The sequence below is a fragment of the Terrapene carolina genome, unplaced genomic scaffold (assembly GCF_002925995.2).
Source record: "Terrapene carolina triunguis isolate 2854851 unplaced genomic scaffold, T_m_triunguis-2.0 Scaffold130, whole genome shotgun sequence".
Lineage (NCBI taxonomy): Eukaryota > Metazoa > Chordata > Testudines > Emydidae > Terrapene > Terrapene triunguis.
Window position 1 is genome coordinate 33,267,875 of NW_020664481.1, and position 27,285 is coordinate 33,295,159.

Below are 27,285 nucleotides of genomic sequence, written 5' to 3' on the forward strand. Positions count from 1 at the left end.
TTGAGGACCAAAAAGCCGGACATGTCCGGGGAAATCTGGACGTATGGTAACCCTACCCTGTCCCTGTCCCTCCCCCCCCATGTATAGAAATCAATCTACACCTATGCACAAGGCCCCTCTCACTGGGCCCTGGAATTTTTATAGCACATGGAGGGGAGCCTCAGAGAGAAAAAGGTTGCGAACCCCCGCAATAAAGGATATTTCCTCACCCACCACATCTTGAATATATGATTTCATTCCTACCCAGTGAGGCTGGATCACAGCCTGCTGTGCTCCCTTCGGGTTTTGCCCCCACTCCAGAATTGGCTGCCTGGCATGTGTTTGTGCAACACTTTGGGATGAAAGTTGCTTGATCCAAGTTAATATTTCATTTTTGTTAACTGCCATTATAACCGGTCTGGTAAACGTGGGGTAACCGCGGCATTAGAAGGAAAGGGAAACAGGCCCCTGTGGTGGGTGCAAAGCACGGTACCGCGCTGCCAGCCCCCGCCCACACAGCGCGCGTGGCTGCAGCTTCACACAGCTCACCCCCACCTCGCCCCGTCCCCGAGCAGGCCCCTGGCCGCCCCGGCCATCCGACGCCTTCCGCCTTCCCGGCGATTGGAATCCTGCGACACTTTCCACAGGTCAACGTTCCACAGGGGTATCTGCCCGCTGCCGATTGGCTCCCACAACGCCCGCTGCGCCTTGCGACCAATCAGAATCCTCCACCGTGCTTACATCGGGGACGGGAGCGCTGCCGGGAAAGTTTGAAATTTCCGAGACTGGGTGAGGCTGGGGAGCGCGGAGCAGCCGTTCGTCATGGCGCAGGGGGAGCCTGAGCCGGTGCTGGCGGTGCACGGCGAGGAGGAAGAGAAGAAGGAGGGTGGGGAAGGGCCGGAGCTGGCCCCGGCGGCTGGCGGTGTCGGGCTGCAGGAGGACGTGCAGGGCCTGCAGCAAGGTATATTCCCCCGCCCCCGTTTGTACTCCTCGGGAGCATATTTCCCCCGGCTCCCCACACTCGCCCTCCCTTGTACTTCCCCCCGGAACTTGCACCCTGTGCTTCAATACTTCCTCGGACTCCCCCACCCTAGATCTACTCTCCCCGACCCCTGGAATCTGTAGTTTCCCTGCAACCTGCCCTTCAGCCCCTGGTCTGCAATTTACTTTCCAGTCCTAGGGGTTTCCTCCTGCGTTTCTTTTCTGTCCCCGCCCAGCTCTCCAGGTCAGTTACAAACGGTTGTTGTCAGCGTGATAAACTGTCGGAAGATTGTTGAAGTTTAAGGGACAGTCTCAATGAGTGTATGCTGTGGTGGTGTAGCTTGTCGGGCCTAGGATATCAGAGAGACAAGGTGGTGCGGTAGTGAGGACCAACTGCTGTTTGTGAGAGAGACAAGTTTTGAGATTACACACAGCTCTTCTTCAGTATCCGTGGGTGTCTGCCTGAAACACCTTCCCAGGACATTCGCCTCTGTGTCCATTCACTATGCCCATCAAAACCCGGCAGGCGGTGGTAGGACCTTTGCATTTTTGATCCTAGTGGGTAGGGAAAGGGGGGATTCTCTTCTCCTGCTTTCCCCCCAAAGGCTATGAAATGTTCCTTTCTGCTGTGTCCATGGCACCTGTAATTGCAGGTTGCTCATGTGCTGATGATTTAACCATGTATAGCCTATGCTGCTCCTGGCTAGGAAAGACCTGGCGTACAGCTGTTCAGTTTGGGCCTGTCCAAACTGTGATTGTTTATATGGCTCTAACATTAACACCTCATTGATGTGGGTGGGGTGCTGAGTGGTGGGTAGCATTCTGGAAGGTCCTTAACAAGCTTGAGGCCACCAGTGCAGCTAGGAACTTTTAAAGGTTATTTACATGTGAAGTTGTTCCCCATTAACTCCATGTGTGGATAATCCACGTACAGAAGCTGTGTTTTTTAAAAAGGGCAATGTCCTTTCTTCTACTTTGTGATGTATAAAGGCCTTAGTCAGTTTTTTGTGTTTTTACATCAGAAGTTCAGATCTTGTTTACACTATAGCAATTTACTATGAATGTTTGGTCCCCATGGAACACTTGTAAAAGATTTGCGTCCACACACAAGTGATCCGGATGGGTTACATGTGTCAGCATTCTAGAAGTTCTAATAGATCGGGGACCCACTAAGCCAGGCACTGTACTAATACATGGGAAGCTGCAATACCTGCCCTCATAAGCGTACAGTCAAAACAAGGCAGATAGAAAAAGAATGGGAGGAGAAACAGGCACAGAGATGAAGTGATTGCCCAAGGTCACATAGCCGCCAAATTGGGGATGGAACCCTGGGCTCCTGACTCCCAGTCCGGTGCCTCATCCACTGTGTCTCATTGCTTACAGCAGAATGAGCACATGTTCAGTCTGTGCTTGTGTGGATGGTACTAGCATGGTTCAGATAAGCCCGGTCCCACAGATCATGGTAGCTTTTTCGAGTTTCACAGAATACGCTGTTTGTGGCAGACTTGTGGGGAACTGTGCGATAGCTGCTAGAAGGCATTGCAGTTGAAATGGCTGAGCAGTGGACCTTGGACAAAACTGCACTGGCTCAGAAGTCAGCATCACTAGCATGGGCAGACTGAACTACACCTCTACCCCGATATAACACGAATTTGGATATAACGTGGTTAAGCAGTGCTCCGGGGGGCGGGGCTGCGCACTCCGGCGGATCAAAGCAAGTTGGATATAACGCGGTTTCACCTGTAACGTGGTAAGATTTTTTTGGCTCTCGGGGACTGCATTCTATCGGGGTGGAGGTGTATTTGTGCTTGAATTGGTTGTTAGAAACCATTCTAGTCTCTAGTGTAGAAAGCCTGGGGTGACAAGTGAACTGGTGAAACTGACATGCACTAGAGACTGAAAACTGAACTATTGAGGGGAAGATACTTTCAGCTAGGTTTGATTTTGTATGTCTTATTAAAGCTTATTCAGTGACTAGTGAACGTTGTGGGGTGGGGTCGACAGTCACATGTATGTAATTTAACATCTCTGCCTTTCAGTTATGAAGTGGATTGCGCACCCTTCCAAGAGGTGGACCTTGTCCCAAGAGGTCATCCAGCCAAACCAGGCTTGCCAGTCCTGATATTCCCAACCTAAAAAGTAGTGGGGGAAATCCATTCTACTAGCAAAAGCCTTTCAGACCTTCTCTATACTACACCTATTGGGGAAAAAAAGGCATAATCTCAGTTTTACAAATCCTGTTTGGGTCTGTATCCAATAGATAGGGAGACCCTGTTTTGGCAAGTGTGTGTATCCCTGAAAAATGGAAAAACTAATTAGCTATTTAACCACCATTCCAATAGTAAATTAACATATGGTCTAGAGAGGAGGCATGCATGGATTTTGCACTTAGCAGTAGATCCCTGGGATAGGAATGAAAGAGTGAACAGTACTTGAGTTGAGGTTCTGACTTTTTTTTCCTTCAGAGTTGTTCCAAGATGATGATGATGATGACAGCTGCAGTGATTATGGGAGTCGTGACAAATCAGGGACCATTTTAGGAAGGATTGTGCCAGATGGGAATGTGCTTTTCCCAGACACGTTCCAAACAAATCACCTTTTGTTTTATGAGCGATTTAAAGCCTATCAGGATTACATCTTGGGTGAGTGACCTTTCTGCTTCTAAAATTCCCTCTTGTCATGATCTCTGTAGTGCTGACTTTTCCTGATGATTCAGTTTTAAGCTGTATATATTTGTCCTCCTTTTAAATTGCACCATCCTCCATCCATAGCGTGGTAACTACAGAGGATCTAGACTAGTGGCAGAGATGCAGGAGAGGTCAATTAATGATGGAGTTGAGACTCTAAACATCCTTAAACTTTTACTTTTACATTAAAAATATCATGACATAACAAACGCTTTTAGCTGGAGGACTAGACCTGGTGGATTTTGACATCCCAAGAGACTGAAGTCTGAACAATTGAAAGGGGGAAGGATTTTTGATAAGACTAATTAAAACAGTGTCTTCCTCCCCCCGCCACTTATTTAACTCCAGTGGCATAATTGAGAGATGTTGGCGGTCAAGTGGGCAGTTGCTCTTTTTGTGAAGCTTTTGGGGGGCTGAGGGGGCACCTTTTGGTAGTTCTCCAGTCCTCTGGTCTAAGCTGTTTGGGGGCAGGGACTGTCTTTTTGTTCGCTGTTTATACAACACCAAGCACCGGGGGGTCCTGGTTTGTGATTAGGAATCTCAGGCACTTCAGCAATACAAATAATAAAAAGACTGAGCAGAACAAAGTTGAAGACAACTTCTGACATAATGAAGGAACACTAAAACCCCATTCTGTTCAGCTTCCCTTTAATTGCTCATGTATGAACTTGATTCCTTTTGTCCTTTTATTGCATAAATACATATTGTAAGTGATTTTAATTTAATTTTAGCTGACTGCAAGGCCTCTGAGGTAAAAGAATTCACAGCTGAGTACTTAGAGAAGGTCCTTGAACCATCTGGATGGCAAGCAATCTGGCGCACTAATGTGTTTGAGGTGCTGGTCGAGGTAAATGTAATTCAGTTGCTAGACATTTGTCTCCAATTAACATCACTTTACTCCACTGTTAACAGGCAAATCACTTCCTTTTAATTAAAAGTTTATGAGCTGATAGAAAATAGCATATTTTTCACATCTAATTCTCAGTGTGGAGGATAGAGCATTAGGCGAGAAGCTATTTAACTGCTTGCAGTGACTTCAGTCCTAGTGTCTCTTGGACATGAGAATGCAGGAGAACAACTTGTGACATGTAGAAACTTACCATTGACAGTCAGATGAGATGCAGTTAATTGTTAGCCCTCATGATTGTAACGCATTTTGTGCAGATTGTAAGTTGTTTGGGGCCAGGACTGTCTTATTGTGCGTCCACTGCCTAGCACAATGGGGCACTGATTGGGTCTGCTAGGCTGCTGTACTATAAATAATTATCCACAGGACTGCCTCTCTTACTTTACAGAGCTGCAGCTGTACGGGCTGCATTTTTATTTTACTGGCTGGGACTTTGTGAAAACAATTTGCACTCTGGTTCTATCTGTCAGTTTTGCACCTGGTTCTACTGAATAAAAAACTGTTGAACCTATAAAAGCCTGAATTTAAATAGATTTCACCTTCTAGGCACTCTTTGCAGTTTCTAAGACCAGAAAAGATGGTGTCAACATGGAATTTTCCTTCTCTGTTTCCTTGGTCTTAGAAATTGCTTATCTTCTGTTTGAATGTTATTTTTTGTATTATACTAGTAAGGATGGTATTGAGTTGAATTTTTTTTTTAGTATTCTCTTATATAAACAAATGCATGGCATTGTGGTCTTTTGTAATGAGCTAGATCTGCTTCAATGATAGTATCAGTCCTTCAAGGATGTGACTTTAGGGCAGGGGTTGGCAACCTTCGGTTAGAAAAATTATACTCAAAGGTCAGAGGGGTAGCCGTGTTAGTCTGAATCTGTAAAAAGCAACAGAGGGTCCTGTGGCACCTTTAAGACTAACAGAAGTATTGGGAGCATAAGCTTTCGTGGGTAAGAACCTCACTTCTTCAGATGCAAGTGCAAAGCTTATGCTCCCAATACTTCTGTTAGTCTTAAAGGTGCCACAGGACCCTCTGTTGCTTTGTACTCAAAGGGTATGTCTACACAGCAACTAGACACCTGCAGCTAATCCATGCTAGCCGATTTGCGCTCACAGGGCTCAGACTATGGGGCTGTTTCATTGCTGTGTAGACTTCCGCTGTGAGATGGGAGGGTCCCAAGGCGCCTGAGCCCTGCGAGCCTGAGCTGGCTGGAATGGGTCAGCCGCAGGGGTAGACATACCCAAAGAGGAGCTATCAATGCCTTGCTGTCAAACTAGGAGGACTTATCAAGACTTGCAGGGATGTGTCGTGGGTCTGGTATTGTTCTGTTTTCATTAATGACTTGAATGATGGAGTACAGATTCTCATCTGCAAATTTTATATGAGTAATGCTGGGAGGGGTTGAAAGCACGTTGAAGGACAGGATTAGAATTCAGAATAATTTTGACACATTGGAGAGTTGGTCTGAAATCAACCAGATGAATTTTAATAAAGACCAAGTGCAAAGTACGACACCTAAGAAGGAAAAATCAAATGCACAACTACAAAATGGGGAGAAAACTGGCTAGGCAGCAGTACTGCAGAAAAGTATCTGGGGGCTACAGTGGATCACAAGTTGAATGGGTCAACAGTGAGATGCTGTGGCAAAAAAGGCAAGTGTCATTCTGTGGTCTATTAACAGAAGTGTCTGTGAGACCTGGTCTATGCTTAAAACTTGGGTCGACAGCTGCAGCGCTCAGGGCTGTGAAAAATCTGCACCCCCGAGTGCCGTAGCTCTGCCGACCTAACCCCTGGTGTAGATGCAGTTAGGTGGATGGACGAACACTTCTGTCAACCTAACTCTCATTGCTCTGGAAGGTGGAGTGCCTACCATGATACAAACCCTTCTGTCGCTATAGTCTGTTTATACTACAAGGTGACAGCGGCAGAGCTATGCCGCTATAATGCCTGTAGTGTTGACATGACCTCAGACATCCTGTGTCCAGTTCTGGACACTACACTTTTATTAAAGATGTGGGCAAACCGGAGAGAGTCCAGAGGAGAGGTTTGGAAAACATGACCTGTGAGGAAAGAATGAAAGCACTGGATGTGTTTAGTCTACAGAAGAGAGGGCTGGACATGGGGGCATGAGTTTGTAGAAGGTTGTTATAAAGAGGACAGTGATCAATTGTTCTGTGTCCACTGAGGGTAGGACAAAAGAAATCTGCTTAGCTTGCAGAAGGGAGATTCGGGTGAGCTACTAGGAAAAACTTCCTAGCTATAAGAATAGTTGAGAACTGGAATGGGAAAATTGGAGTTTTTTAAGAACAGGTTAGACAAATCTGTCAGACGTGGTCCTGATATTGTTTGTCCTGCCTCAGCACAGGGGTATGGACTTGGTGACTTCTTGAGGCCCCTTCCAGCCCAGCCTTTCTGCGATTCTATGATGGAGGTGTACAGAGAGGAATGGAAGCTGGGACACAGGGAGGCAAGCCTAGAGCAGGATGTAGAAATTCAGCCTTATTATCTGAATGTTAAACCTAAACCAGTTTTCTACGTATTAAGGTTTTTACCTCTAATCCCCCTGTCTCAGCCAGGTATAATTCCTCACTGCCCCTCATGTGTGCACTCCTGCTGCTTATGGCCATGCTAAAGTCTGCAAGAGGGGAACCCTGCTTTGCTGGGCCTCATAAGGCCTGTCAGAGCCATGTTGTTTTTGTGTGAACCTTCTACATGAACCTGATTTTAAACTTTTAACTCTCATTTAAAAAAGGGAAATGCTATCCCCATCCCACACTTAAAACACCTGCAAGTAAACTATGATCTTAAAATATGTAGATGCATGCAAACATATTGGTGGTTTGTCTTTATAAAGGAGCCCAAGTTGTTTGTGTTTTCCAGCAACATAGACCTGCATTTGATCAGCTTTGTCCTCTCCTTAAATTAGAGGGCAAGGATTGACATGCTTTAGGATTCTCCATGATACATTTGGTGCCTGTTGAAGCACTTTCCAGCCAAAGGGCATGGCAGCCTACTGGGCTAAATATGGGATTAGTGCACAGGAATTCTTGCTATTCCTGGCTCTGCCACTGTGTGGGCTGCTGCAAGGCACTTGGGTCCTGATTTTTTTCAGAGCACCCTCAGCTCCAAGTAAAGTCAATGGGAGCTGCCAGGTACTTGGCATATCCAAAAATCAGGCCCTTAACCCTTGCCTGTGTAAAAAGAAGATAGTAACTTCCTGTCCTCCCAGGGACATTATGAGGCTGTGTTTGTACAGTCCTTTGAAGATGGAAAGCAGTGTATGTATATGTATATATTTGCTGAGCAGTGAAGCTTGTTTTGGGGTTATAATTTCAAATATGCATGCTCAGACATCTCTGGAATAAAATGCCATGTCGTGTTTAAAAAAACTTCATGCTTTAACAAAGTTGCTGATTGGCTTCTATAATAAGACTGAATGTGTGTTGTTTTGGCTTTTCCGGTTGTAAATACTGTTCTGTCTAAAGCACCCTAATAGCTGTGTTGTTCATATCAGGTTGTGGATGTGGAGTACTCCACTCTGAAAGCAGTGGTTCGGCTCAGTGAACCTTTCCTGTGTGACTCCCATGTTAGCACCTTTACCTTGGAGTGCATGCAAGAGCTCTTGGAGCTGAAGAAGCATCAGTTACCAGTGCAGGAGCTGTGGGTTGTGTTTGATGAATCTGGAGAGTTTGACCAGACAGCCCTGGCCATAGAGCATGTCAGGTAGGAAAATGTTCATGAATGGCTAATTGTCTCCTGAACTATTATTTCTTTAATTTTAAAAGAGTCAGATAGTTTAGGCATCACATCTGAGCTACAATAAATAATGTATATGGGTTTCATACATGAACCTATAGTAAAAGATGTTGTTAGTGTCCAGTCAGAAAGAGCTTTTGGTATACACCCATCTTTGTGAATTCTTGAGACCATTCCTGGGGCTACGTTGACCTAGGCTTTAGAAGTAAACCTGATGGCTGCTAGCCCAAGAGCTAAGCTGACTGACCAGAAGAAAAACAACAATGTTGCTATGTCACAAGGAATCAAATGTGCATGCTGGGTTTCATTGTAGCGCATTACCAAATAATTTTCTACGAAGTTTAAAAGATGTAGCTCGCTCTGTTCTTGCTTTTACTAGACCTTCTCACCTCCTCCGTTCACTGCACTTTTTCTGCCTTTTCCCCCCTATAATTCATTGTGGTGTATCTTTCCCTGCAGTGTTTTTAGTTTTTCTTTTCTCTCCCCGATCTCATTCTTTCTTTCCCTGCCGTGTGCACACTACATCTCCCTTATTTGCAGTTTCTCTGATGCATCTCTACATACCCTACTTATTTTCTAGCTCTTCCTTTAAGATCGCTTTTCCTTTCTTTCTCCTGTACTTCTCCTCTTTCCCCGCCCTCCGATACATACATACACACGCGCACACACACACACACTTTGTAAGGTTTAGAGAAATTGATTAGTAATAGCCACAAGGACTGAACTTGAAGACTAAAACTAAGGTGAGAGGCCCCACTCGCCAGGACAATGTCCCAGTGAAAATCCAAGACCCTGGATGCTGCTCCTGGATCCTGCTTTTGTGATGGCTAATAGATGTCTGATAAACTCAAAGCCCAGAAGGAGCATTTGAAGGGTGAGGATGCTAAACTTAATGTGGAAGGTGAGAGGAGGCCAGTGGAAGAATTTGAATTGGAGCGACAGATGGCAAAATTTTCAAAAATGCCTAAGTCACATAGCAATGTAAGTCCTATTTTCAAAAAGTAACTTAGGTGCTTAGCATAAGTTTAGTCAAAATCAATGGGACTTATGCTCTTAAGTCATTCAGGGAATTTTTGAAAACTTTACCCACGTTGTTTGCAGCGGACAAGGAATATCAGGAAATTCTGTGTACTGAATAGCCTGGAGGAGGGTGATATGCGAATTAGAGAGGTGTGATATTTTGAGATGTCTTCCTCAATTTATTGCATTTCTATTTTCAGTCCTAACTTTTGTTAAAGTGACTCTGGATTCATCAATGTACAGTGCACTCTTAACTACTTGCTTTATTTCAAAAGGTTTTTCTACCAGCACATCTGGAGGAGTTGGGATGAAGAGGATGAGGATGACTTCGATTATTTTGTCAGATGTGTTGAACCTCGACTGAGACTGTAAGTGACTTTATTTAACATTTAGTTTAAAAAATGCTGGAAGGAGATGCATGGGAGTAGTGACCGACAAAACAAAATTCATACAAAACTCTTAGTTGGCAAAGCAAGGCCATTGCAGCTTCAGCTTACCATCAGTCGCTAGAAATCTTGTATTTGGAAAGATCCAGGGGAAACAAGCAACTTCATTGTCAGTTATTTTCTTCTTAGCCTTTTTTTGGCACAACCCTCTTCCTTCCATTAGATGGCGTTCCAAAACCAGGTATAGCCTCTTTCAAACATAAGACTAGTTTGACTTCAAGTGTGTAAGTGTAATCCTAATTAAGACTAGTGTGACACGCTCAGATACCTCTGGGTGTGGAATAAGAACCCAAATAGAACAGAATATAGAGGAAAACTTAAAAGAAAAAACCCCTAGTGACGCTGAAGGAGACGTGTATTCTTTCCCCAGTGGGATTACTTTGTATTAGATTTTTCTGAATGTGGCTTTTTAATACCATCCAGCCATATGGAACTTCAACAGCGCACAAGGGCACGTTCTGGAAATATATTAGAAACTCGTTTTTTAAATACCTGAAATGAATCGCTGGAAAGTAGCTTTACAAATTCTCTAGGGCTTTTTCCTCATATTTGATGATACGTCTGTCAATGATTTTCATGCCTGTTTTGCTCAATCCCTTTTTTTCTGCATATAATTATTTAGAATAGGAATTCAGGAATGCATATTGCATGCCAATTCAGTTTTGATACAATGATGACTCTGAAATGGTGATTCTTTGAAATGGAATTGATTATGACAGTTCAGTTCCATGTTATACCTGGGCCATGTTGATACAAACTGGGAGGAAATGTTTTGAGGTCTGGAAATGTTACATGTGGAAATAAATATTTCTTATGTGTTTCTGCTTCTACATTGCCAACAGATGGGGAGGCAGATGGAAGGAGTTGCTTTTTTTTCCTTGGAGGAAAAAAACTTTGCATCAAATGAAACTGGAATGTAATCACATGCAATCAGACTTTTTTTTAAGGGTAGCTAATGGGCTGAGATGGGAGTAGAAGCATTTTTAGAGAGGACCCAAAAGGGAACCATAATGCTTCAGCTTTGTATTGCAATGAAGAGTAAATATTTTCCTTTCTCATTCCCAACACCATGCTTGAAGCAAAGCCTGTACTCTGAGCCACATTGAAGTTTATATACTCTTCTGCTCTGATATAAGCACCGATGTGTCAATTGATAAGTAGCAGTAACATATCCTTCTATCCCTGTAGACAAGCAATTTTTTACATTCTTATTCAGAAGGTTTTCCATGAGCTTAAATTAATTGAAGCAGACAGTCCTCGCACTGCAAATTTTATCTATGATTTTATTTCATTTTTAAATATAAGTTCTGGTCTTGTAAAACAGGTAAATAATTCTTTGTAAAGTATTTTATTGAAGCTTGGTAAAAATCATTTAGTTTTACAGCAAAACCTCAGAGTTACAAACACCTCAGGAATTGAGGTTGTTCGTAACTCTGAAATGTTCGTAACAAAATGTTATGTTGGTTCTTTCAAAAGTTTACAACTGAACATTGACTTAATACAGTTTTGAAACTTTACTATGGCAGAAGAAAAATGCTGCTTTTAACTTTCCCTTTATTTTTTTAGTAGTTTATGTTTAACGCAGTATTGTAATGTATTTTCCTTTTTTTTGGTCTCTGCTGCCTGACTGCATATTTCTGGGTCCCAATGAGGTGTGTGATTGACTAGTCAGTTCGTAAATCTGGTGTTCGTAACTCTGAGGTTCTACTGTATAAATCTACAGAGTGATCAGTTTTAAAATTGAGAGTACACATTTTAGGGTCAACTTAGGTACAGTTTCCATTGTTTTCTTTAAGTAGTGTACCTTTCTATATTACATTAAAAAATCAACTATCTTTAGTTCCTCACCTACTCTAAAGTATATTCACGTGTTGTCGCCAGGCATACTGCATCTTATAACACTATCTCCACACAGTTGTTTTAGCTGTGAGGTTTTTGTACTACTTTACTGTCTGTCTGTTGCAATCAAGCAGATATTTATTATTCTGCCTCCAGTTGTTTGTTCTTTATGGCACATTCTTGAGTGCCCTTTAGCGAACAGCTGAATGATTGAAACTTGGCTCTAGGGAATTGTCTTGGCCCTTAGTTTCCTTGGATGTTTTCTTCTTCCCAGTAAGACCCCTTCAGTGACTGGGCATGGAGTTATTTACACTGGGTTAACTTCCTTCCCCTTCAACTGTACTGAAGACAAAAGAGGATTCTTCTCTTTGCTTTCAGTATCTTTTCATTGCTGTCTGACCTTTTTCTGGAGTGATCACTGTAGAACCACCACTCCGGAATTTTCAGCAAGCCATCTTCTATCTGGCAGATATGTGACTCTGTCTGACTTAGGCAGAGCCACTTTGCAGGAGTGTTTCCATCTCTTGTGTGTGAAACTCCTTGATGGTACATTTTATTTTCTAGTAAATCTATCATCCAGTTCTAATTGTTGCCTCTCTCTCTCTCTTTTCCCTGAGTTATGTTTCTTTTTCTCTTGCTCGACAAAGTTCTGCTTTTGCTATTTCAAAGCCAACGTTTTCATGGTGTCTTAAAAGGACACCATCTAGTCAGTATTTAAGTAGTGACTTAAAAATAGTTCTTGGGAATATACCTGCCTCTGAAGCCTCCTGATAATTCTTGTGTTTTTTAAAAGTATATCTTTGTATTTTTTGAAACATATTTCTCTCCCTTTTTCTGTGTGTACTCTTTAAACTCTAATAATCTTGGGTGTGCATCGTAACAAGGGGGGGGTGGCATATTTAGACAGATGTGCTTTTTGTCAGCCATGCCCCTTTGAATTGAGGTGTCATAGATGCAGGGAGCTCAGCACTTCTGACTCAAAGCCCATTTAAGTCAGTGGAAAGATTCCCCTGGATTAAAATAGGCTTTGGGTCAGGTTCTCTCTGCTTTGGAAAGGTGAAGAACACTAACTCTTCTACACTTTGAATTGTAGGCATTATGACATACTTGAGGATCGTGTCCCTTCTGGACTCATTGCTGATTATCACAATCTGCTGTCTCAATGTGAGGCGCTCTACAGGAAGTTCATAAACCTGAGGAGCGGCATATCAAGCAGTGACTCTGACTCCGAGGCAGAAAATGTCTCCATGGTGGAAGGCTTAAAGCTGTATGATGAGATAGAGCATCTGAAGCAAAAGCTAAAGCTCATTGAGAATCCTCTCTTGAGGTACTGTGTGTGTGGAGGGGTGGAGGAGAAGAAACCAGCTAGGAAATGCTCTCCATCAGGACAGAACTGATGGTTTATTGCTCATGTTTCAGGTATGTATTTGGTTACCAGAAGCACACTGGTCTCCAAGCCAAAGGCTCCCGTCCAATGGGTACGAAGATCACTCATGTTGTATCTTCTACTATAATGGCAAGTCTGTTGCAGTCTCTGCTCAGGGAGAAGCTTTGTCCTGAGACCTGTGATGAAGAACTAGAAATACAGGTAAAATAGTAGTTGTCTTCATTCTCTGTCCTCCATTTTCTATCTTCCCTCAATAGATTAATTTCTTCTTTCACAGTATTCACTTCTGTATGTACAGAGCTTACCATGAGGGGACTGTAATCCCACAACTGTAATATAAATAGCGAGTAATAAGGGTGGAAGAAACAGTGAATGTATCTAACTAACTTGTAACTGCTAAATACTCCTTTACAAGCACTTTCCTCTCTGCACTCCTGTAACAATTTCAAAATGAAGTATTCTAAGTAAGGCAAGAGATTTACTTTGAGTTTTAATGTACCTGGATGCACGCTTTTTAAAGGTATTTCTTTTAAATTTTGAGCAGGTCTGGGTCTACTGATAAATAGGGGGAGGGCAGGAGGAAGGAACCTGTCTCAACACATCTGTTCCTTTCGAGTTTGAGTCCTGCCTCAATTCAGTGACAGATATGATTTTACTGCTTTGGCTCTCCATGCCTTTTAAAGCCAGTTGGGAGTTGTCATCTGCATTCTGTTCCTTGTGAATAAACTGAATTATTTACTCAATTCCAGTTACAGCTGTGTAAAAATTGATAGATAAAACTATCTCTTTCTATATACACTGCTACCTCGATATAACGCGACCCGATATAACACAAATTCAGATATAACGTGGTAAAGCAGTGCTCCAGGGGGGCGGGGCTGCACACTCCGGTGGATCAAAACAAGTTCAATATAACGCGGTTTCACCTATAATGCAGTAAGATTTTTTTGGCTCCCGAGGACAGCGTTATATCGAGGTAGAGGTGTAGTTATATATATGTCATTTAATTGCCCAGATATCTGAGAGCTTAATTTGGCCTTCAGAACAGCTATTACTGGTGTTGTGCAAAAAGGAAAGAACCGGGTTTAACTCTCAGATCCTGGGTTGAGTGTGCAGGGTGAGCAGTTGGAAGAGGATCTTAATACTTGTAAACTGAGCATGCTTAATCTGGAAGTCACTGAGGCAATAACCGTGGAATTCCATTACGCCGTTTTCAGTCACAGTTCAGAGTAGAATCCTGTTGTCATGCTTGTGATAGGTGCCAGCTTGCCCACTTTGGAGACTAACACAAAATGTCTGCCAGACAGATCCCACACTGCAACAGCAGTGTCCTTGAATTCTTTTTTGGAGGGATCAAAAAAGGGATCTCCAGGAGTGAGAGGATAGTGTCTAGACTAGCTCCTACCTAGTTCCCTTGGCTGTTACTGTCTCTGCCTCATATTTCCTTTGTGACCTAGGTGGTGGCTCTCAACCTTTCCAGACGACAGTACCCCTTTCAAGAGTCTGATTTGTCTTGCATACCCCCAAGTTTCATCTTACTTAAAAACTACTCACCTTTGTATTCTTGTTTGATTTTGTAAGCATCACAGCACACTCACTGAAAAATTGCTTACTTCCTCATTTTTACCATATAATTCTAAAATAAATAAATTGAAATATAAATATTGTATTTACATTTCTGTGTGTGTATATATGTGTATGTATGTGTATATATAAGTAATTGTATGAAATTTTAGTTTGTACTGACTTTGCTAGGGCTTTTTATGTAGTCTGTTGTAAAAGTATGCAAATATCTAGATGAATTGATGTACCCCCTGGAAGACCTCTGAGTATCCCCAGGAGTACACATACCCCTGGTTGAGAACCACTGACCTAGGGTAAATCACTTAAGGCAGAACTTCCAACACTGCATTTACAGGCAAATTGGGGTTTGCATTTAGGCACTTTAAAACATGGTACTAATCTTTACCTGCCTCAGTTTCCCATCTGTTCTCTCAGGGATATCTTGAGGCTGATTCACTGTTCTAAAAGTACATGGAGATACTTGCATGCAAAGCACTATTTGAACACAAAGAATTGTATTCTATAGATGCCACTAAAATGGGTTTCCTTTAAGCAGAAGCAGTAGCATTTCGACTATGTAGCAACATTCAAATGAAAAGGGAATTCTGTTGGCATAAACTCAAGCTATTCTCTTGCATTTTCTGAAGCTGATTAAGTGTTTATTTCTCTTTTACAGTTCCACAGTGATCCACTGACAGCTGTCAGTGCCTGCTATGAAGGAGATACTGTCATCATCTGTCCTGGCCATTATGTTGTAGATGGCATGTTCTGCATTGCTGACTCAATTGAACTAGAAGGTATATAAGACCAGCTAGATGGGGTCAGACCAATGGTTCATCTAGCCCAGTACCTGATCTTCTGACAATGATCCGTGCCTGTTGCTTCAAAGGAAATGAACAGAACAGGACAACTTTGAGTGAGTCCAGTCCAAGCTTCTGGCAGTTGGAGGTTTAGGGTAGAGCCCTATGCGGAACAATTTCTTTAATCCCGCTCCTGTTCTGCACCACAATACCCACTCCCACCCATTCCCACATTGTTTCTTGCACGATACCCCCCCCCCCCACAAAAAAAAACTTAAAACCATAAAAAAAAAAAAAAATACCCCCCCCCAAAAAAAAAAAAAAAAAAAAAAAAAAAAAAAAGCTGGTTAATAAAACACATCTTGCTTAAACCACATAAAAGAATACTTGAATTCCTGTTATAATAGACATTAAATCTTTCTATCCCTCGCTTAAATTTAAGTATTTAAACTTTTATTTAAAAATAAGAGTGTTTTCCTACAAATTACAGCAGTCTGGTATATTTTTTTTTTTATTTTTATTTTTTTTTTTTTTCCCATCCAATTCCTCCCGTAACATAGCAGGACCAGGTAAAATGCACTATTATGGCAATGGGTCCTGCAGGACCCTCAGGATCCCAGTTGCACTGCAGGGCTCTAGTTTAGGGACATCTGGATCATGGCAATGCGTCCCTGACCATCTTGGCTAATAGCAATTGATGGACGTCCTTCATAAACGTATCTAATTCAGTAATACTTTTGGCCTTCTAAACAACCCATTGCAACGAGTTCCACATGTTGATCGTGCATTGTGGTGAAGTATTTTCTTTCAGGGTGGACTGATTTAAATCAGCGATTTAAATCAAAGTGGAAAGCCTCGATTTAAATAATTGATTTTAATCAACTTTTCCATTTGTATGTCAGTTACTTTCTAAAGACAGGTGTATTCTTACTGGCTGATATAACCATTAAAACATGTTGATTTACAGCTAATTAGAGCCTTTACTTTAGATTTGGTACATCTCTTTGCTACCTAGGGCGGTACACTATAACTATTTAAATTTATTTAAACAATTATATAGCTTAATATTTTCAGATTTTTATTAATTGTACGTTTTTAGTAGGTTGAATGGTGAATGATATTTGTGTCAATCTGCATTAGGATGGTAACTGGAATTAAATTAAACACACAAAATAGCATATAAAATTTATTTTTTTTATTAAGAAAACAAGCCCTTAGTACATGATGTATTGTCATATTTATAAAGCTTGAACTCAAAAGTTAGATGTTTGCCCTCTATTCTTTCTGTATTTAGAAAAGCAGCCTTTAACTCAGTTTTTTGATTAGAGGCTCATGTATTCATCATATTTATTTTTTATTTAAATATTTTAAGAAATTATAATTTTGATCCTTAAAGTATTTTGTAGTAAATTCAAATTTCCTTTTAAACAGGGTTATTTTTAAAAGAAAAAACTTATATTTTAAAATAACAAAATAAAAAAATCCAATTTAAATAAAAAATCTGATATTTTAGATTTAAAAAGAAAGTATTGATTTATAGCCACTCTGCTTTTGTTTGTTTTAAACCTGCTGCCTGTTTACTTCATAGGGTGACCACTAGTTTTTGTGTTATATGAAGGGGTAAATAACAATTCCTTATTTGCTTTCTCCATATCATTCATGATTTTATAGACTTCTAAGTCCCCCCGCCCTTAGTTGTCTCTCATCTAAGCTGAAGGATCCTTATTTTTTTAAGTTCTTCTCATATGGAAGCTGTTCCATACCCTTAATCATTTTTGTTGCTCTTCTCTGCATCTTTTCCGATCCTAATATATATTTTTTTGAGATGGGGGTGACCAGAATGGCACACGGTATTCAAGGTGTCGGCGTACCACAGATGTTTGATATTTTCTGTTTTATTATCTCTCCCTTTCCTAATAGTTCCTAACATTCTGTTACCTTTATTGACTGCTGCCACATATTGAGCAAATGTTTTCAGAGAACTATGTGCAGTGTCTCCAAGATCTTTTACCATTCCAAAAAAAAAAAAAAATAGTTAATTCAGACCCTATCATTTTGTAAGTAGAGCTGTGGTTATTTTTTCCAATGTGCATTAATTTGCACTTATCAAAATTGAATTTCAACTGCCATTTTGTTGCCCCATCACCCAGTTTAGTGAGATCCCTTTGTAACTCTTTGCTGTCTGCTTGGGACTTAACTGTCTTGAGTAACTGGGTATCATCTGCAAATTTCGTTACCTCACTATTTTTGTCACCTTGAGGGACCCTGCTATTTACTCTCTCTCCATTGTGAAAACTGATCATTTATTCCTATCCTTTGTTTCCCATCTTGTAATCAGTTACTGATCCATGAGAAGACCTTCCCTCTTATCCCAGGACTCCTTACTTTGCTCAAGAGCCTTTGGTGAGGGACCTTGTCAAAGGCTTTTTGAAAGTACAAGTACACTATATCATCCGATCACCTTTGTCCATATGCTTCTTGACACCCTCAAAACATTCTAGTAGATTGGCAAGGCATGATTTCCCATGTTGACTCTTCCCCAATATATCGTGTTTGTGTCTGTTAATTGTTAACTATAGTTTCAGTCAGTTTACCTGGTATTGAAGTTAGGCTCACTGTCCTGTAATTGCTAGGATTGCCTCTGCAGCCTTTTTAAAAAATAGGCATTACATTAGCTACCCTTCTGGTACGGAGGCTGATTTAAGTGATAGGTTACATACCATGGTTAGTTGTTCTGCAGTTTCATATTTGAGTTCCTTCAGAACTCTTGGGTGAACAACATCTGGTCCTGGTGACTTATTGCTGTTGAATCCATTAATTTGTTCCAAAACCTCCTCTGCACCTCAGCCTGGGACAGTTCCTCAGATTTGTCACATAAAAAGAATAGCTTGGGTGTGAGGATCTCCACCACATCTGTTGTGCAGTGAAGATTGATGCAAATAATTCATTTAGTTTCTCTGCAACAGCCTTGTCTTCCATGAATCCTTTTTTAGTACCTTGATTGTTCAGTGACTCCACTGTTTGGTAGACTTATTGCTTCAGATGTACTTAATTTTTTTTGCTGTTTTTATCTTTAGCTAGGGGCTCTTCAAATTCTTTCTTGGCCTACCATAAACTTTTATAGTTGCCAGAGTTTATGCTCCTTTCTATTTTTTCCTGCTAGGATTTGACTTCCAATTTTTAAAGGATGCCTTTTTGCCTCTAACTGCCTCTTTTACTCTGCTGTTTAGCCATTATGGCATTTTTTGTATCCTCTTACTGTTTTTTCCCTTAAATTTGAAGTATACGTTTAGATTGGGCCTCTCTAAACTAGACTATTTAAAATAGACTCCATGCATTTTACAGGCATTTCGCCTTTGTGATTGTTCCTTTTAATTTCTGTTTAACCAGCTTCTTCATTTTTGTGTAGTTCCCCTTTTCAAAGTTAAATGCTAAGGCAGTAGGTTTCTTTGGTATTCCACCCCCGTCTCCCCAGGCTGTTAAGTTAAACTCTATTATAGTCCTATTGCTGAGCAGTTCAGCTATATTCACCTCTTGGACTAGATCCTGTGCTCCACTTAGGACTAGATCAAGAATTGCCCTTCCCTTGTGGGTACCAGTACAAGCTGCTCCAAGCAGCAGTCATTTATGGTGTCTAGAAATGTTATCTTTGCATCCCTTCCTGAGGTGACCTGTATCCAGTGTGATAGACCCAGGCCAGTTGGGTACAGCAGAATAGCAGAAGGCAGATATACTGGCCACTGGATTAACAGTTTTCTGTTCCCTGACTGACCAGAGCAGGGGCTGCTCCAGGCTAATGAGAACACCTGACTCCAATTAACCTGCAACGAGTCAGGTGAGGCCATTAAGCTAATGTGACCACCTGACTCTAATTAAGGCCCCGCTGATACTATAAAAAGGGCTCACACCAGTCAGGCAGAGGAGAGCCAGGGAGCCAGAGGAGAGGAAGTGCGGCTGAAGGGCTGGTTAATGAAGACACCCTCACACCATCAGTAAAGGAGCCCTAAGGTAAGGATGAAGAAGGGAGAAGTAAGAGAGCTGTGGGGAAGTGGCCCAGGGAAATGTAGCAACTCTGGCAGTGAAAGGTTGGCTGCCAACAGCTGCTACCATTAGGGTCCCTGTGCCGGAACCCGGAGTAGAGGGCGGGCCCGGGTTCCCCCCAACCCACCACTACAGGAACATCTCCTGGGAGGGGAAGTCAGGCCCCTGTCAGGACAGGAGGCTAAACTGTTCTAAAACAAGCCCTAGGGACAACAGAGACTGGTGAGAGAATTCCCACAACCTCCTTGCTGGCTTATGATGAAAAGGGCTCAGTAGACTGTAACCCTGGCCCTAGAGAGAGAAGGGCTACGTGGAGGGTCACAGAGAGCCACTGAGGCTAGCATATACTGCCTAGAAGCGCAGGACCCACGGGGACAAGATCAGAGCTCTGCCACACCAGTCAATATGAGAATAGCTGAAGTCCCCCATTATTGCATTTTCTGCCTTTGTCGCCTCTCTAATCTTGCTGAGTATTTCACAATCACAGTGATCATCCTGGTCAGCGGGTTGATAATCTATTTCCACTTCTGTGCTCTTATTGTGTAAGCATGGAATTGCTATCCATAGCGATTCTCTGGTACAATTTGATTCAGTTAAGATTTAAGATAAGGTAGAAGGTTCTTGTAAGTGTGGAAGAGCCTAAAATTAATGTTAACTGGTCCATTTTCTTAAAGTAAACTGAACGGTGCAAAGGGACTTGTTAACTTCAGGAGGGATCTGTTGACCGGGAGTTTATTAACTTTTCTTTTTTCTTAAATGCCTTCACATTCCTGCAGAGGCCCTGCTGCTAGAGCCAGGAGTATGTTTCAAACGTATTGAGTGGTGTGTGCGGCTGTCTGTGCCCGTGAAGGATGTGAGTGCTACAGCTGCAAATGGGCCAGGATAGGACTTCGGAAGAGTACATTTATCCCCAATTCAGTGTGTTCTCATGCTATTTATTTGGATGAAATCATTCAGTCGCTGCCTGATTGTTTAGCTAGCGGACAGACTCTGGCAGGAGTATATAAGGAAGAATTGACTTAATTTAACGAGCACAAAGGTCACTTGAGGTAACTTCTGTATTTAAATTGCAGAGCATTGGTTCTAAAATATAAAGAGTATACAGTAGACCTAAGCCTTCGGTTCTTTATCCTCACAGTAGAACCTCATTTAATTACACTCACCAGGAAGACTCACTGTGCATTAGTTGAATTTTGTGAATCATCAAGGAAGCTAGTTTTCCCTCTTCATTGCCAGGAGAAAGCACTGCAAAATGTACTTGGTCCATGTGATTTAACATGGTATGATCCTTGATCCTATGCTGGTAAATATTCTGCATTTTATATTTATAGCTTTTGTTAATAAGTGGTAATTCTGTCTAGTGGACTAAACTGGTGGCTATTAAGACCTCAATTCTATTCTTGTCTCTGCCAGTTGTGTGCCCTTTGGCAAGCCACTTCACTTCTATGCCTCATTTTCCCTGTTTATAAAATAGGGATTATTCGTCTGCTTGAGAAGGGTATTCTGAAGATTGTACAGCACAGGTTGTGTGTAACCTTATTGAAGTAAGGGACAAGTCAAGACCTTATAGCATGTTGCATTCAAATATTTGTTGAGAAATGTGAAGCTTAATGTGTGTAGTGCACAAACTAGCAGTGTGAATGGTGATGCTATACCATATAGACCAGAATAGAGAAGGGAGTCACTGGCTATGGGTGCAGAGCTCTGTTTATTTTGTGGCACCAAATAGGCAATGTATACATGTTTATGATATTTTTCTCAACAAATGTTTCTGTGCTTTTGAGAATGGCTTTAAAATTAAATGCTCCTGCCTTGTCTAGGATACATTGCATCCTTGTATCTCTCCCAGTAATGCCTGAGCTACAGGCATGTACACCTGTTAGCAGTTTACCAAACAACTTTAGGAATACAGTTCGTTCTATAGTAACCGATACATCATTGTGGGCTGTTCAGAAACTGCTTAAGCTGCATTCTTTATCTTTATCTTGTCAAAACTTCTTAATGGAAAAAAGGCTGGGAGTTTAATTTCCTGCTGTTGCCTACTATATTTTCTTGCCTCTTTTTGTTTTATGACTATAATTTTCTTTCTCTCTTGTATGTGTTTGATTTATATAGATATACATGCCCATATGCAATACATCTGCAGGATAAAGGGCCTCAATAAATTGCTTTATTTATCAGTGAGAATAGTATTGTTCTGAAATCCTGGTGGGTGGTATTTATGACAGATGTTGTCCTGTCTTTGAGAAAATGGTAATACAAGGGGTGAAGTAGCAGGCCTATTAGAGTCATAGAATAGAAATAGCCATTCTGCTTTATGGAACAAAATATATAAGTAAGTTTACTTTAATAGGGACTACTCCTTGAATGAGCAAGTGTCAGGATGAGTAATCTTTGTATATGGACTTGTGTTGGGGGAAAGTTTAGTAGTAGGAGTTGCTGAAAATGTCCTAAAGGGGGCATCAAGTAAAATCTCACTGGCTCTAATCTGAGTAGTTAATACTGTTTTGGTAGCTTTCTTGGCACGAGGGGATGGGAAAATTTGTCAAAGGAATAACACGACTTAATTGTATAGGTGTCTTCCTTTATTTATTCCAAGACACAATGAGAGTGAAGATCTGTGATTTATGGGTAAATAAAAACTTTCAAGAATGTATAGTTATCAGTAAAGTAAGCACTAGGGAATTGAGTTTAGACTAAATTTAGAAGAAACCCTACCACTTGTGATGAAGCTCCTAGTTTGAGCACCCAGATAAATTTGCCTTTGCTGCAATGATAGTCTTTACCCTTCCATAAGCTTCCTTCCATCAGAGATACTAAGTGTTTAATTCTTCATTGTACAGTGGTTGAATAACTCCAGCTGTTGTACAGTCCACAGGCAGACATACTTTACAGAATCTTGACTAGACAAACAGCATACTGAAAAATAGTAGACTAGGAAGCAGCCAATTAGCTCCATTAGGAGCTCTCTAATGACCTGCAAATCAAAAAGCAATCCTACAAAAAGTGGAAACATGGATCAGTTGCCGAGGAAGAGTACAAAAGAATAGCACAAGCCTGTAGAGACAAATCAGAATGGCTGAGGCACAAAATAAGGTACAGCTAGCAAGGGAAATAAAAGGAATAAGAAAAGAGGTTCTATAAATAAACTAGGAACAAGAGAAGATGAAGGAAAGTGTTAGGTCCCCTACTTACCACGGAAGGAGAGCAAATAATTGGCATTGAGAAGGCTGAGGTGTTTCATGCCTATTTTACTTCAGACTTCACTGAAAAGGTTAAAGGTGACCAGGTACTTGAGATAAATTAATATTAACAACAAGGGGGAAGGAGGGAAATGGGGAAAGATATTATTAAAGCATATTTAGATAAATTCAGTGTATTTAAGTTGGCAGGGCCTGATGAAATTCATCAGAGGGTGCTTAAGGAATTAGCTGAAGCAATTATCTTCGATAACTCATGGAGGATGGGTAAGGTTCCAGAGGACTGGAGAAGAGCAAATATTTAAAAAGAGGAACAGAGAAGACCCAGGGTATTATAGAGCAGTCACTTGAACTTTGGAAAGATACTGGGATAAAATATTAGACAATCAGGTTGAGTACCTAGGAGTACCCAGCATGAATTTGTCAAGAAAAAAATCAGGCCAAGCCACCCTAATTTTCTTCTTTGACAAGATTATTGGCCTAGTGGATAGGGTGGAAGCTGTAGATGATGTAGCTTAATTTTAGTAAGGCTTTTGACACAGTCCCACCTATCATTCTCTTAAGCATACTAGGGAAATGTTGTCTAGATGACATCACTATAAGGTGGTGCAAAATTGGTTAAAAGACAGTATTCAAAGAGTAGTTATCAATGGTTCGCTATCAAACTGTGTAGGTGTATCTAGTGGGGTCCAGCAAGGGTCTGTCCTGGGGCTGGTGACCTGACTGGTCATTAGAGATCTCTAGGCCACTTCTAGGCATGTTAACCATGATATCCTTGCATTTGGGTAATAATTCTCCTTTCAGTTTCTGTAGTGTTGTATGTTTCAGCTGGATACAGTATTCATTTTCTGTGCCAAATTGTGTATTCTTGCCGTGCACTGTGAATCAGCTGGCACCTCGGAGGGGTCTGTACACCAGTGGTGGGGGAAGTGATTCTATATTTCTCATCTACCCTCAGAGGTGCTGAGACCTAATTAGTTTATATCTGACTTCTTTAAAACTTAGTGCAAACTTTTTCAATATGCTTTATCTTTTTATTATGCAAGTAATAAAGGCTTTACATGCTGATACATCAGTGGATGGTTTAGTGAATCAGTATTCTCATCTGCTTTAAAGTTTGTGGTTTTACTTGAATTCTCCTGGAAACTACAGCAGTCAAGGGTTTTGACCCACTTCATTTAAATACACAAGTCAGTAGTGCAATGAATGAAATTCGTTGTTTTTTGTGTGGCCCTCCACCTCAAAACCTTTGCAGTAAGGCAGTAGTGGTTTGAGTGAAGCAGCCATTTGGAGACTTTAACCTTGCTTGTATGCTTCAGGGGTGCGATTCCTGCCAGTTTAGAGAAGGCTGATGTAGCAGGGAGTGATGTCTGGAAAACTAAAACCTGTTAGCATGATAGAACTCAAGTTGCAGTCCTTTAACTCTAATTTTGATATCTTGTGATGTGTACGGAGCATCTGTGTCCACCTGTGAACCACAGTAACACTAAGATTTTTATTTTTTCCTTATCTAAACTTTTCCTTTCAGGGTATGGCCTGCCAGATGATGTTGTGATAGAAAAGAGGGGCAAAGGAGACAACTTTGTTGACTGTACAGGGGCGAATATAAGAATCTCCAGTTTGAAGCTGGTTCAGCATGATGCAGTAGAGGGGATCTTAAGTAAGTAATAAAGTGTTTTGTTTGTCCATTTTTATGGACAATAATTACTGGTGGAATTAAACCTTTGCTACTCTGTACATTTGCATTCAATATTACACTCGCCTTCATGTTGGTGCACATGACAAAATTCATAATGTGGGGTTGGGGCCAAGGGGTTTGGTGAGTGGGAGGGGGCTCAGGGCTGGGGCAGAGGGTTGAGGTGTGGGCTCTGGGGTGGGGCTGGGGATGAGAGGTTTGGGGTGCAGGCTGCCCTGGGGCTGCAGTGGAGAGAGAGGACCCCCCCCCCCAGCCCTCTCTTGCCGCAGCAGCTCGGGGCCAAGGGAGGGGCTCAGCCGGGCAGGGCTGAGGGAGGGGCTCCTCTCCCCTGGCCGCGGCAAGTCCAGGGCAGGTCCGTGCTGGGGCCGGCGGGGAGGGGTGCGGCCATGCAGTTTAGAGGGAATTTAGCTGCTAAGTCTACCTGCCTCTAAAAATTGCTACATAGCCTACTCCAGTTTGGCCGGAGAATGAAACCTGCTTGCCTTACTGGCAAAGAGACCTGTCTGGGAAATACCTGACTATTGCTGAACCAACCTTTCCTCTCCTTAGTCACCACAAACCCCTCTGCTGGCTGACAGCACATTCATATTGAGGCTCAGCAGGATACTTCTTTTATCCCTTCCCTCAAACAATATTGATGTGGCTATCAAGTAGGCCCATCCCCCACTCTTCGTGCTGGCAGGTCAGTTCTATAGCTCTAAGCCGTCTACCTTTTCCTTTTGTTCCCTACCCTCTGACTGCCAGCTTTGTGCTATTGTGCCTCACATCACTTGGCCTCTCCTGTTCTTGTCCAGTGATCAAGAACCTGATCCCTTTGCTTCCCCAGAAAGCACTGCTGCCTGCCCTGGACTCCGGTTAATAAGATTTTTCTCATGCTGTAAACCCTTCAGTTGAGAATCTGCATTTTTTGTAAGCAAAACCAAGCTACGTTACATGCTGTTATTTTCATCAGTCCTTGGAATATAGTATCACTCAGACAATTCTTTTGATCATCTAAGGAAAAATTAGTTCCATCTGAAGATAAACTTATTGGGGCCTTCCCTTCTGCCTTTGGGGAAGATGCTAATTAACACTTCACTAAATAGAGGTGGATTGGAATAAATATCACTTTAAAGTTCTTAGCACCTTCATGTAGGTATTTCATATTTTATCAACTTAGGTAAAACATCTTCACAAAGAAAAGGAATCAACGTTGATATGGAGAGGTTACTGCTGTCATTAAAAAAAAAAATCATAACTCGTAAGGGTAGATCTGAGGCTAATGTTCGTTTAATGGTTCCTTTGCAACAAAGGGCCTGGATTATGTTTGAAAGCTTGCACTGGTGTAACTATTTGTTTTTAGTTATATCAGTGCAAACCACTATTGTAGGCAAATTTAAACTGATTTAGCTTAATTCAGAAATTTATGAAATTAAGCAACTGGTATAAGCACAGTTTGCATTAGTTCAAGTGCCTCTACATTAGGTTTTTGCATCAGTGTAACTGAATTGATTTAGTTACAAAAATAAGTGTGTAATCCAGATCACATCCAGAGGGTTACAACATGTACACTGGCATGTGAGAACATCCATGTGTGTAATTGCTTTGGTCTCAGATATACGATAAGATTTATTTTTATTGCAAAAGAACTTCTATTTATCCTGTTTTGCTGTGTTCCATGCATCCCTGACTTTCTTTGTGGGATTAAGCCAAGGCAGTGCATTACTCTGAATTATTTTCTCTTAGAAAAACCATGCAATTAATGAGAGAAATCCAGCAAAGCTAGACAGTTGCCCTCTTTTCCAAGTTAGCCACTGAACAAAATCCGTTTACGATATGACACAGTTTTCCCTGGGCCAATGCCGGCAAACATATGAAAGTGTTCGTTGACGAAGCTCTGCTTGGGTGGCAGCAGATGAACACTTTAAAAGGTGGTAACACATGAAGAAATGAGAGGCCAGTCCTCCTTTTGTTGCAGAGCTGGATATTAAAGCCACAGGACTGGAAGAAATGACTGTTCCTGTATTTTCACCACAATTTTACCAACGGGTGTCTAGTTCTGTCAGCTGTGGGCAGTAATATTGGGCGCTCCTCCTATGGACTGAGAATGTGCCCAAGCCAAATTTATAAATCACTTTATCAGATAACTGTTGTTCCCAAGTATTGGCCTACTTGTAAATGTTCACAATAATTGTATTAACATGACCATCCCACATGCTCATTATCACACATACTTGGAGTTATTTGGCAACAGTTATGCAGAAAGTGAACTCTTTGGCTTTAAGCCCCCTGTAGATCAAAACATTTATGACTTTATTGCATTGTTTCCTTTAAATTTAGGTTAGTTCTAATTCTATTTAAATTTGCTTTAATCTTCTGAAAGTCGAAACTTGAAAATTATCCACTAAGGTGTAAAGGCAAAAGTTTAACACATTTTTGCTTGTCTGATAATTTGGGTCATGTCGCATGTCTAGGGGTATGTGTGCGCATGTACTGGGGTGGCCAAACTTACTGACCCTCCGAGCCACATGTGACAGTCTTCAGAAGTTCAGTAGCCAGGGCACACCTGCCAGGGCTCGAGGCTTCAGCCCCACTCCTGCTGAAGCCCCGAGACCCCCCCCCCCTGCTGAGCAGAACCTCCTACCCCATCACCCTGCTGCAAGGCAGAAGTCCTGAGCTCTCCCCACCTCCCCAGTCTCTCCGTGAACCACACTTTAATGATAAAAGAGTCACATGTGGCTCACGAGCCATGGTTTTGCCATCTGGGCATATACTCGGCCACTTTCTTATTTCAGACTTTCTGAAGTATGTCAAGAGGACAGTTGACCTTGCAGGCTAGGTATACAGCAAACATGCTTGTGGTCGCAATCACAGTATATGTGCGCCAGACAGACTGTCACTATCCATTGTCAGACTCAAGAGTGTTAACTTTAAAGCTGTTTCGCACACTTCTGATCCTGCTGCAGCTCTGTGTGGGGCTGGTCCTGGTCCCTATGTCCCCCGACTGAG

At 41.8% G+C, this 27,285-nt stretch overlaps 1 protein-coding gene across 2 annotated transcripts in view; it reads left to right on the plus strand.

Annotated features, from left to right (window-relative positions):
* Positions 1-764: 764 nt before the first annotated feature.
* SHCBP1 (SHC binding and spindle associated 1) overlaps positions 765-27,285 on the plus strand; it is a 31,405-nt gene continuing 4,884 nt past the window's right edge. For both annotated transcript variants that reach the window (XM_024199721.2, XM_024199722.2), the window contains exons 1-9: positions 765-940; positions 3,426-3,602; positions 4,379-4,494; positions 8,064-8,272; positions 9,601-9,693; positions 12,704-12,937; positions 13,030-13,198; positions 15,237-15,357; positions 24,130-24,261. In XM_024199721.2, the coding sequence (XP_024055489.2) occupies positions 802-940; positions 3,426-3,602; positions 4,379-4,494; positions 8,064-8,272; positions 9,601-9,693; positions 12,704-12,937; positions 13,030-13,198; positions 15,237-15,357; positions 24,130-24,261 (1,390 nt within the window). In that variant the 5' untranslated portion in view covers positions 765-801. The remainder of the gene's footprint in view (positions 941-3,425; positions 3,603-4,378; positions 4,495-8,063; positions 8,273-9,600; positions 9,694-12,703; positions 12,938-13,029; positions 13,199-15,236; positions 15,358-24,129; positions 24,262-27,285) is intronic.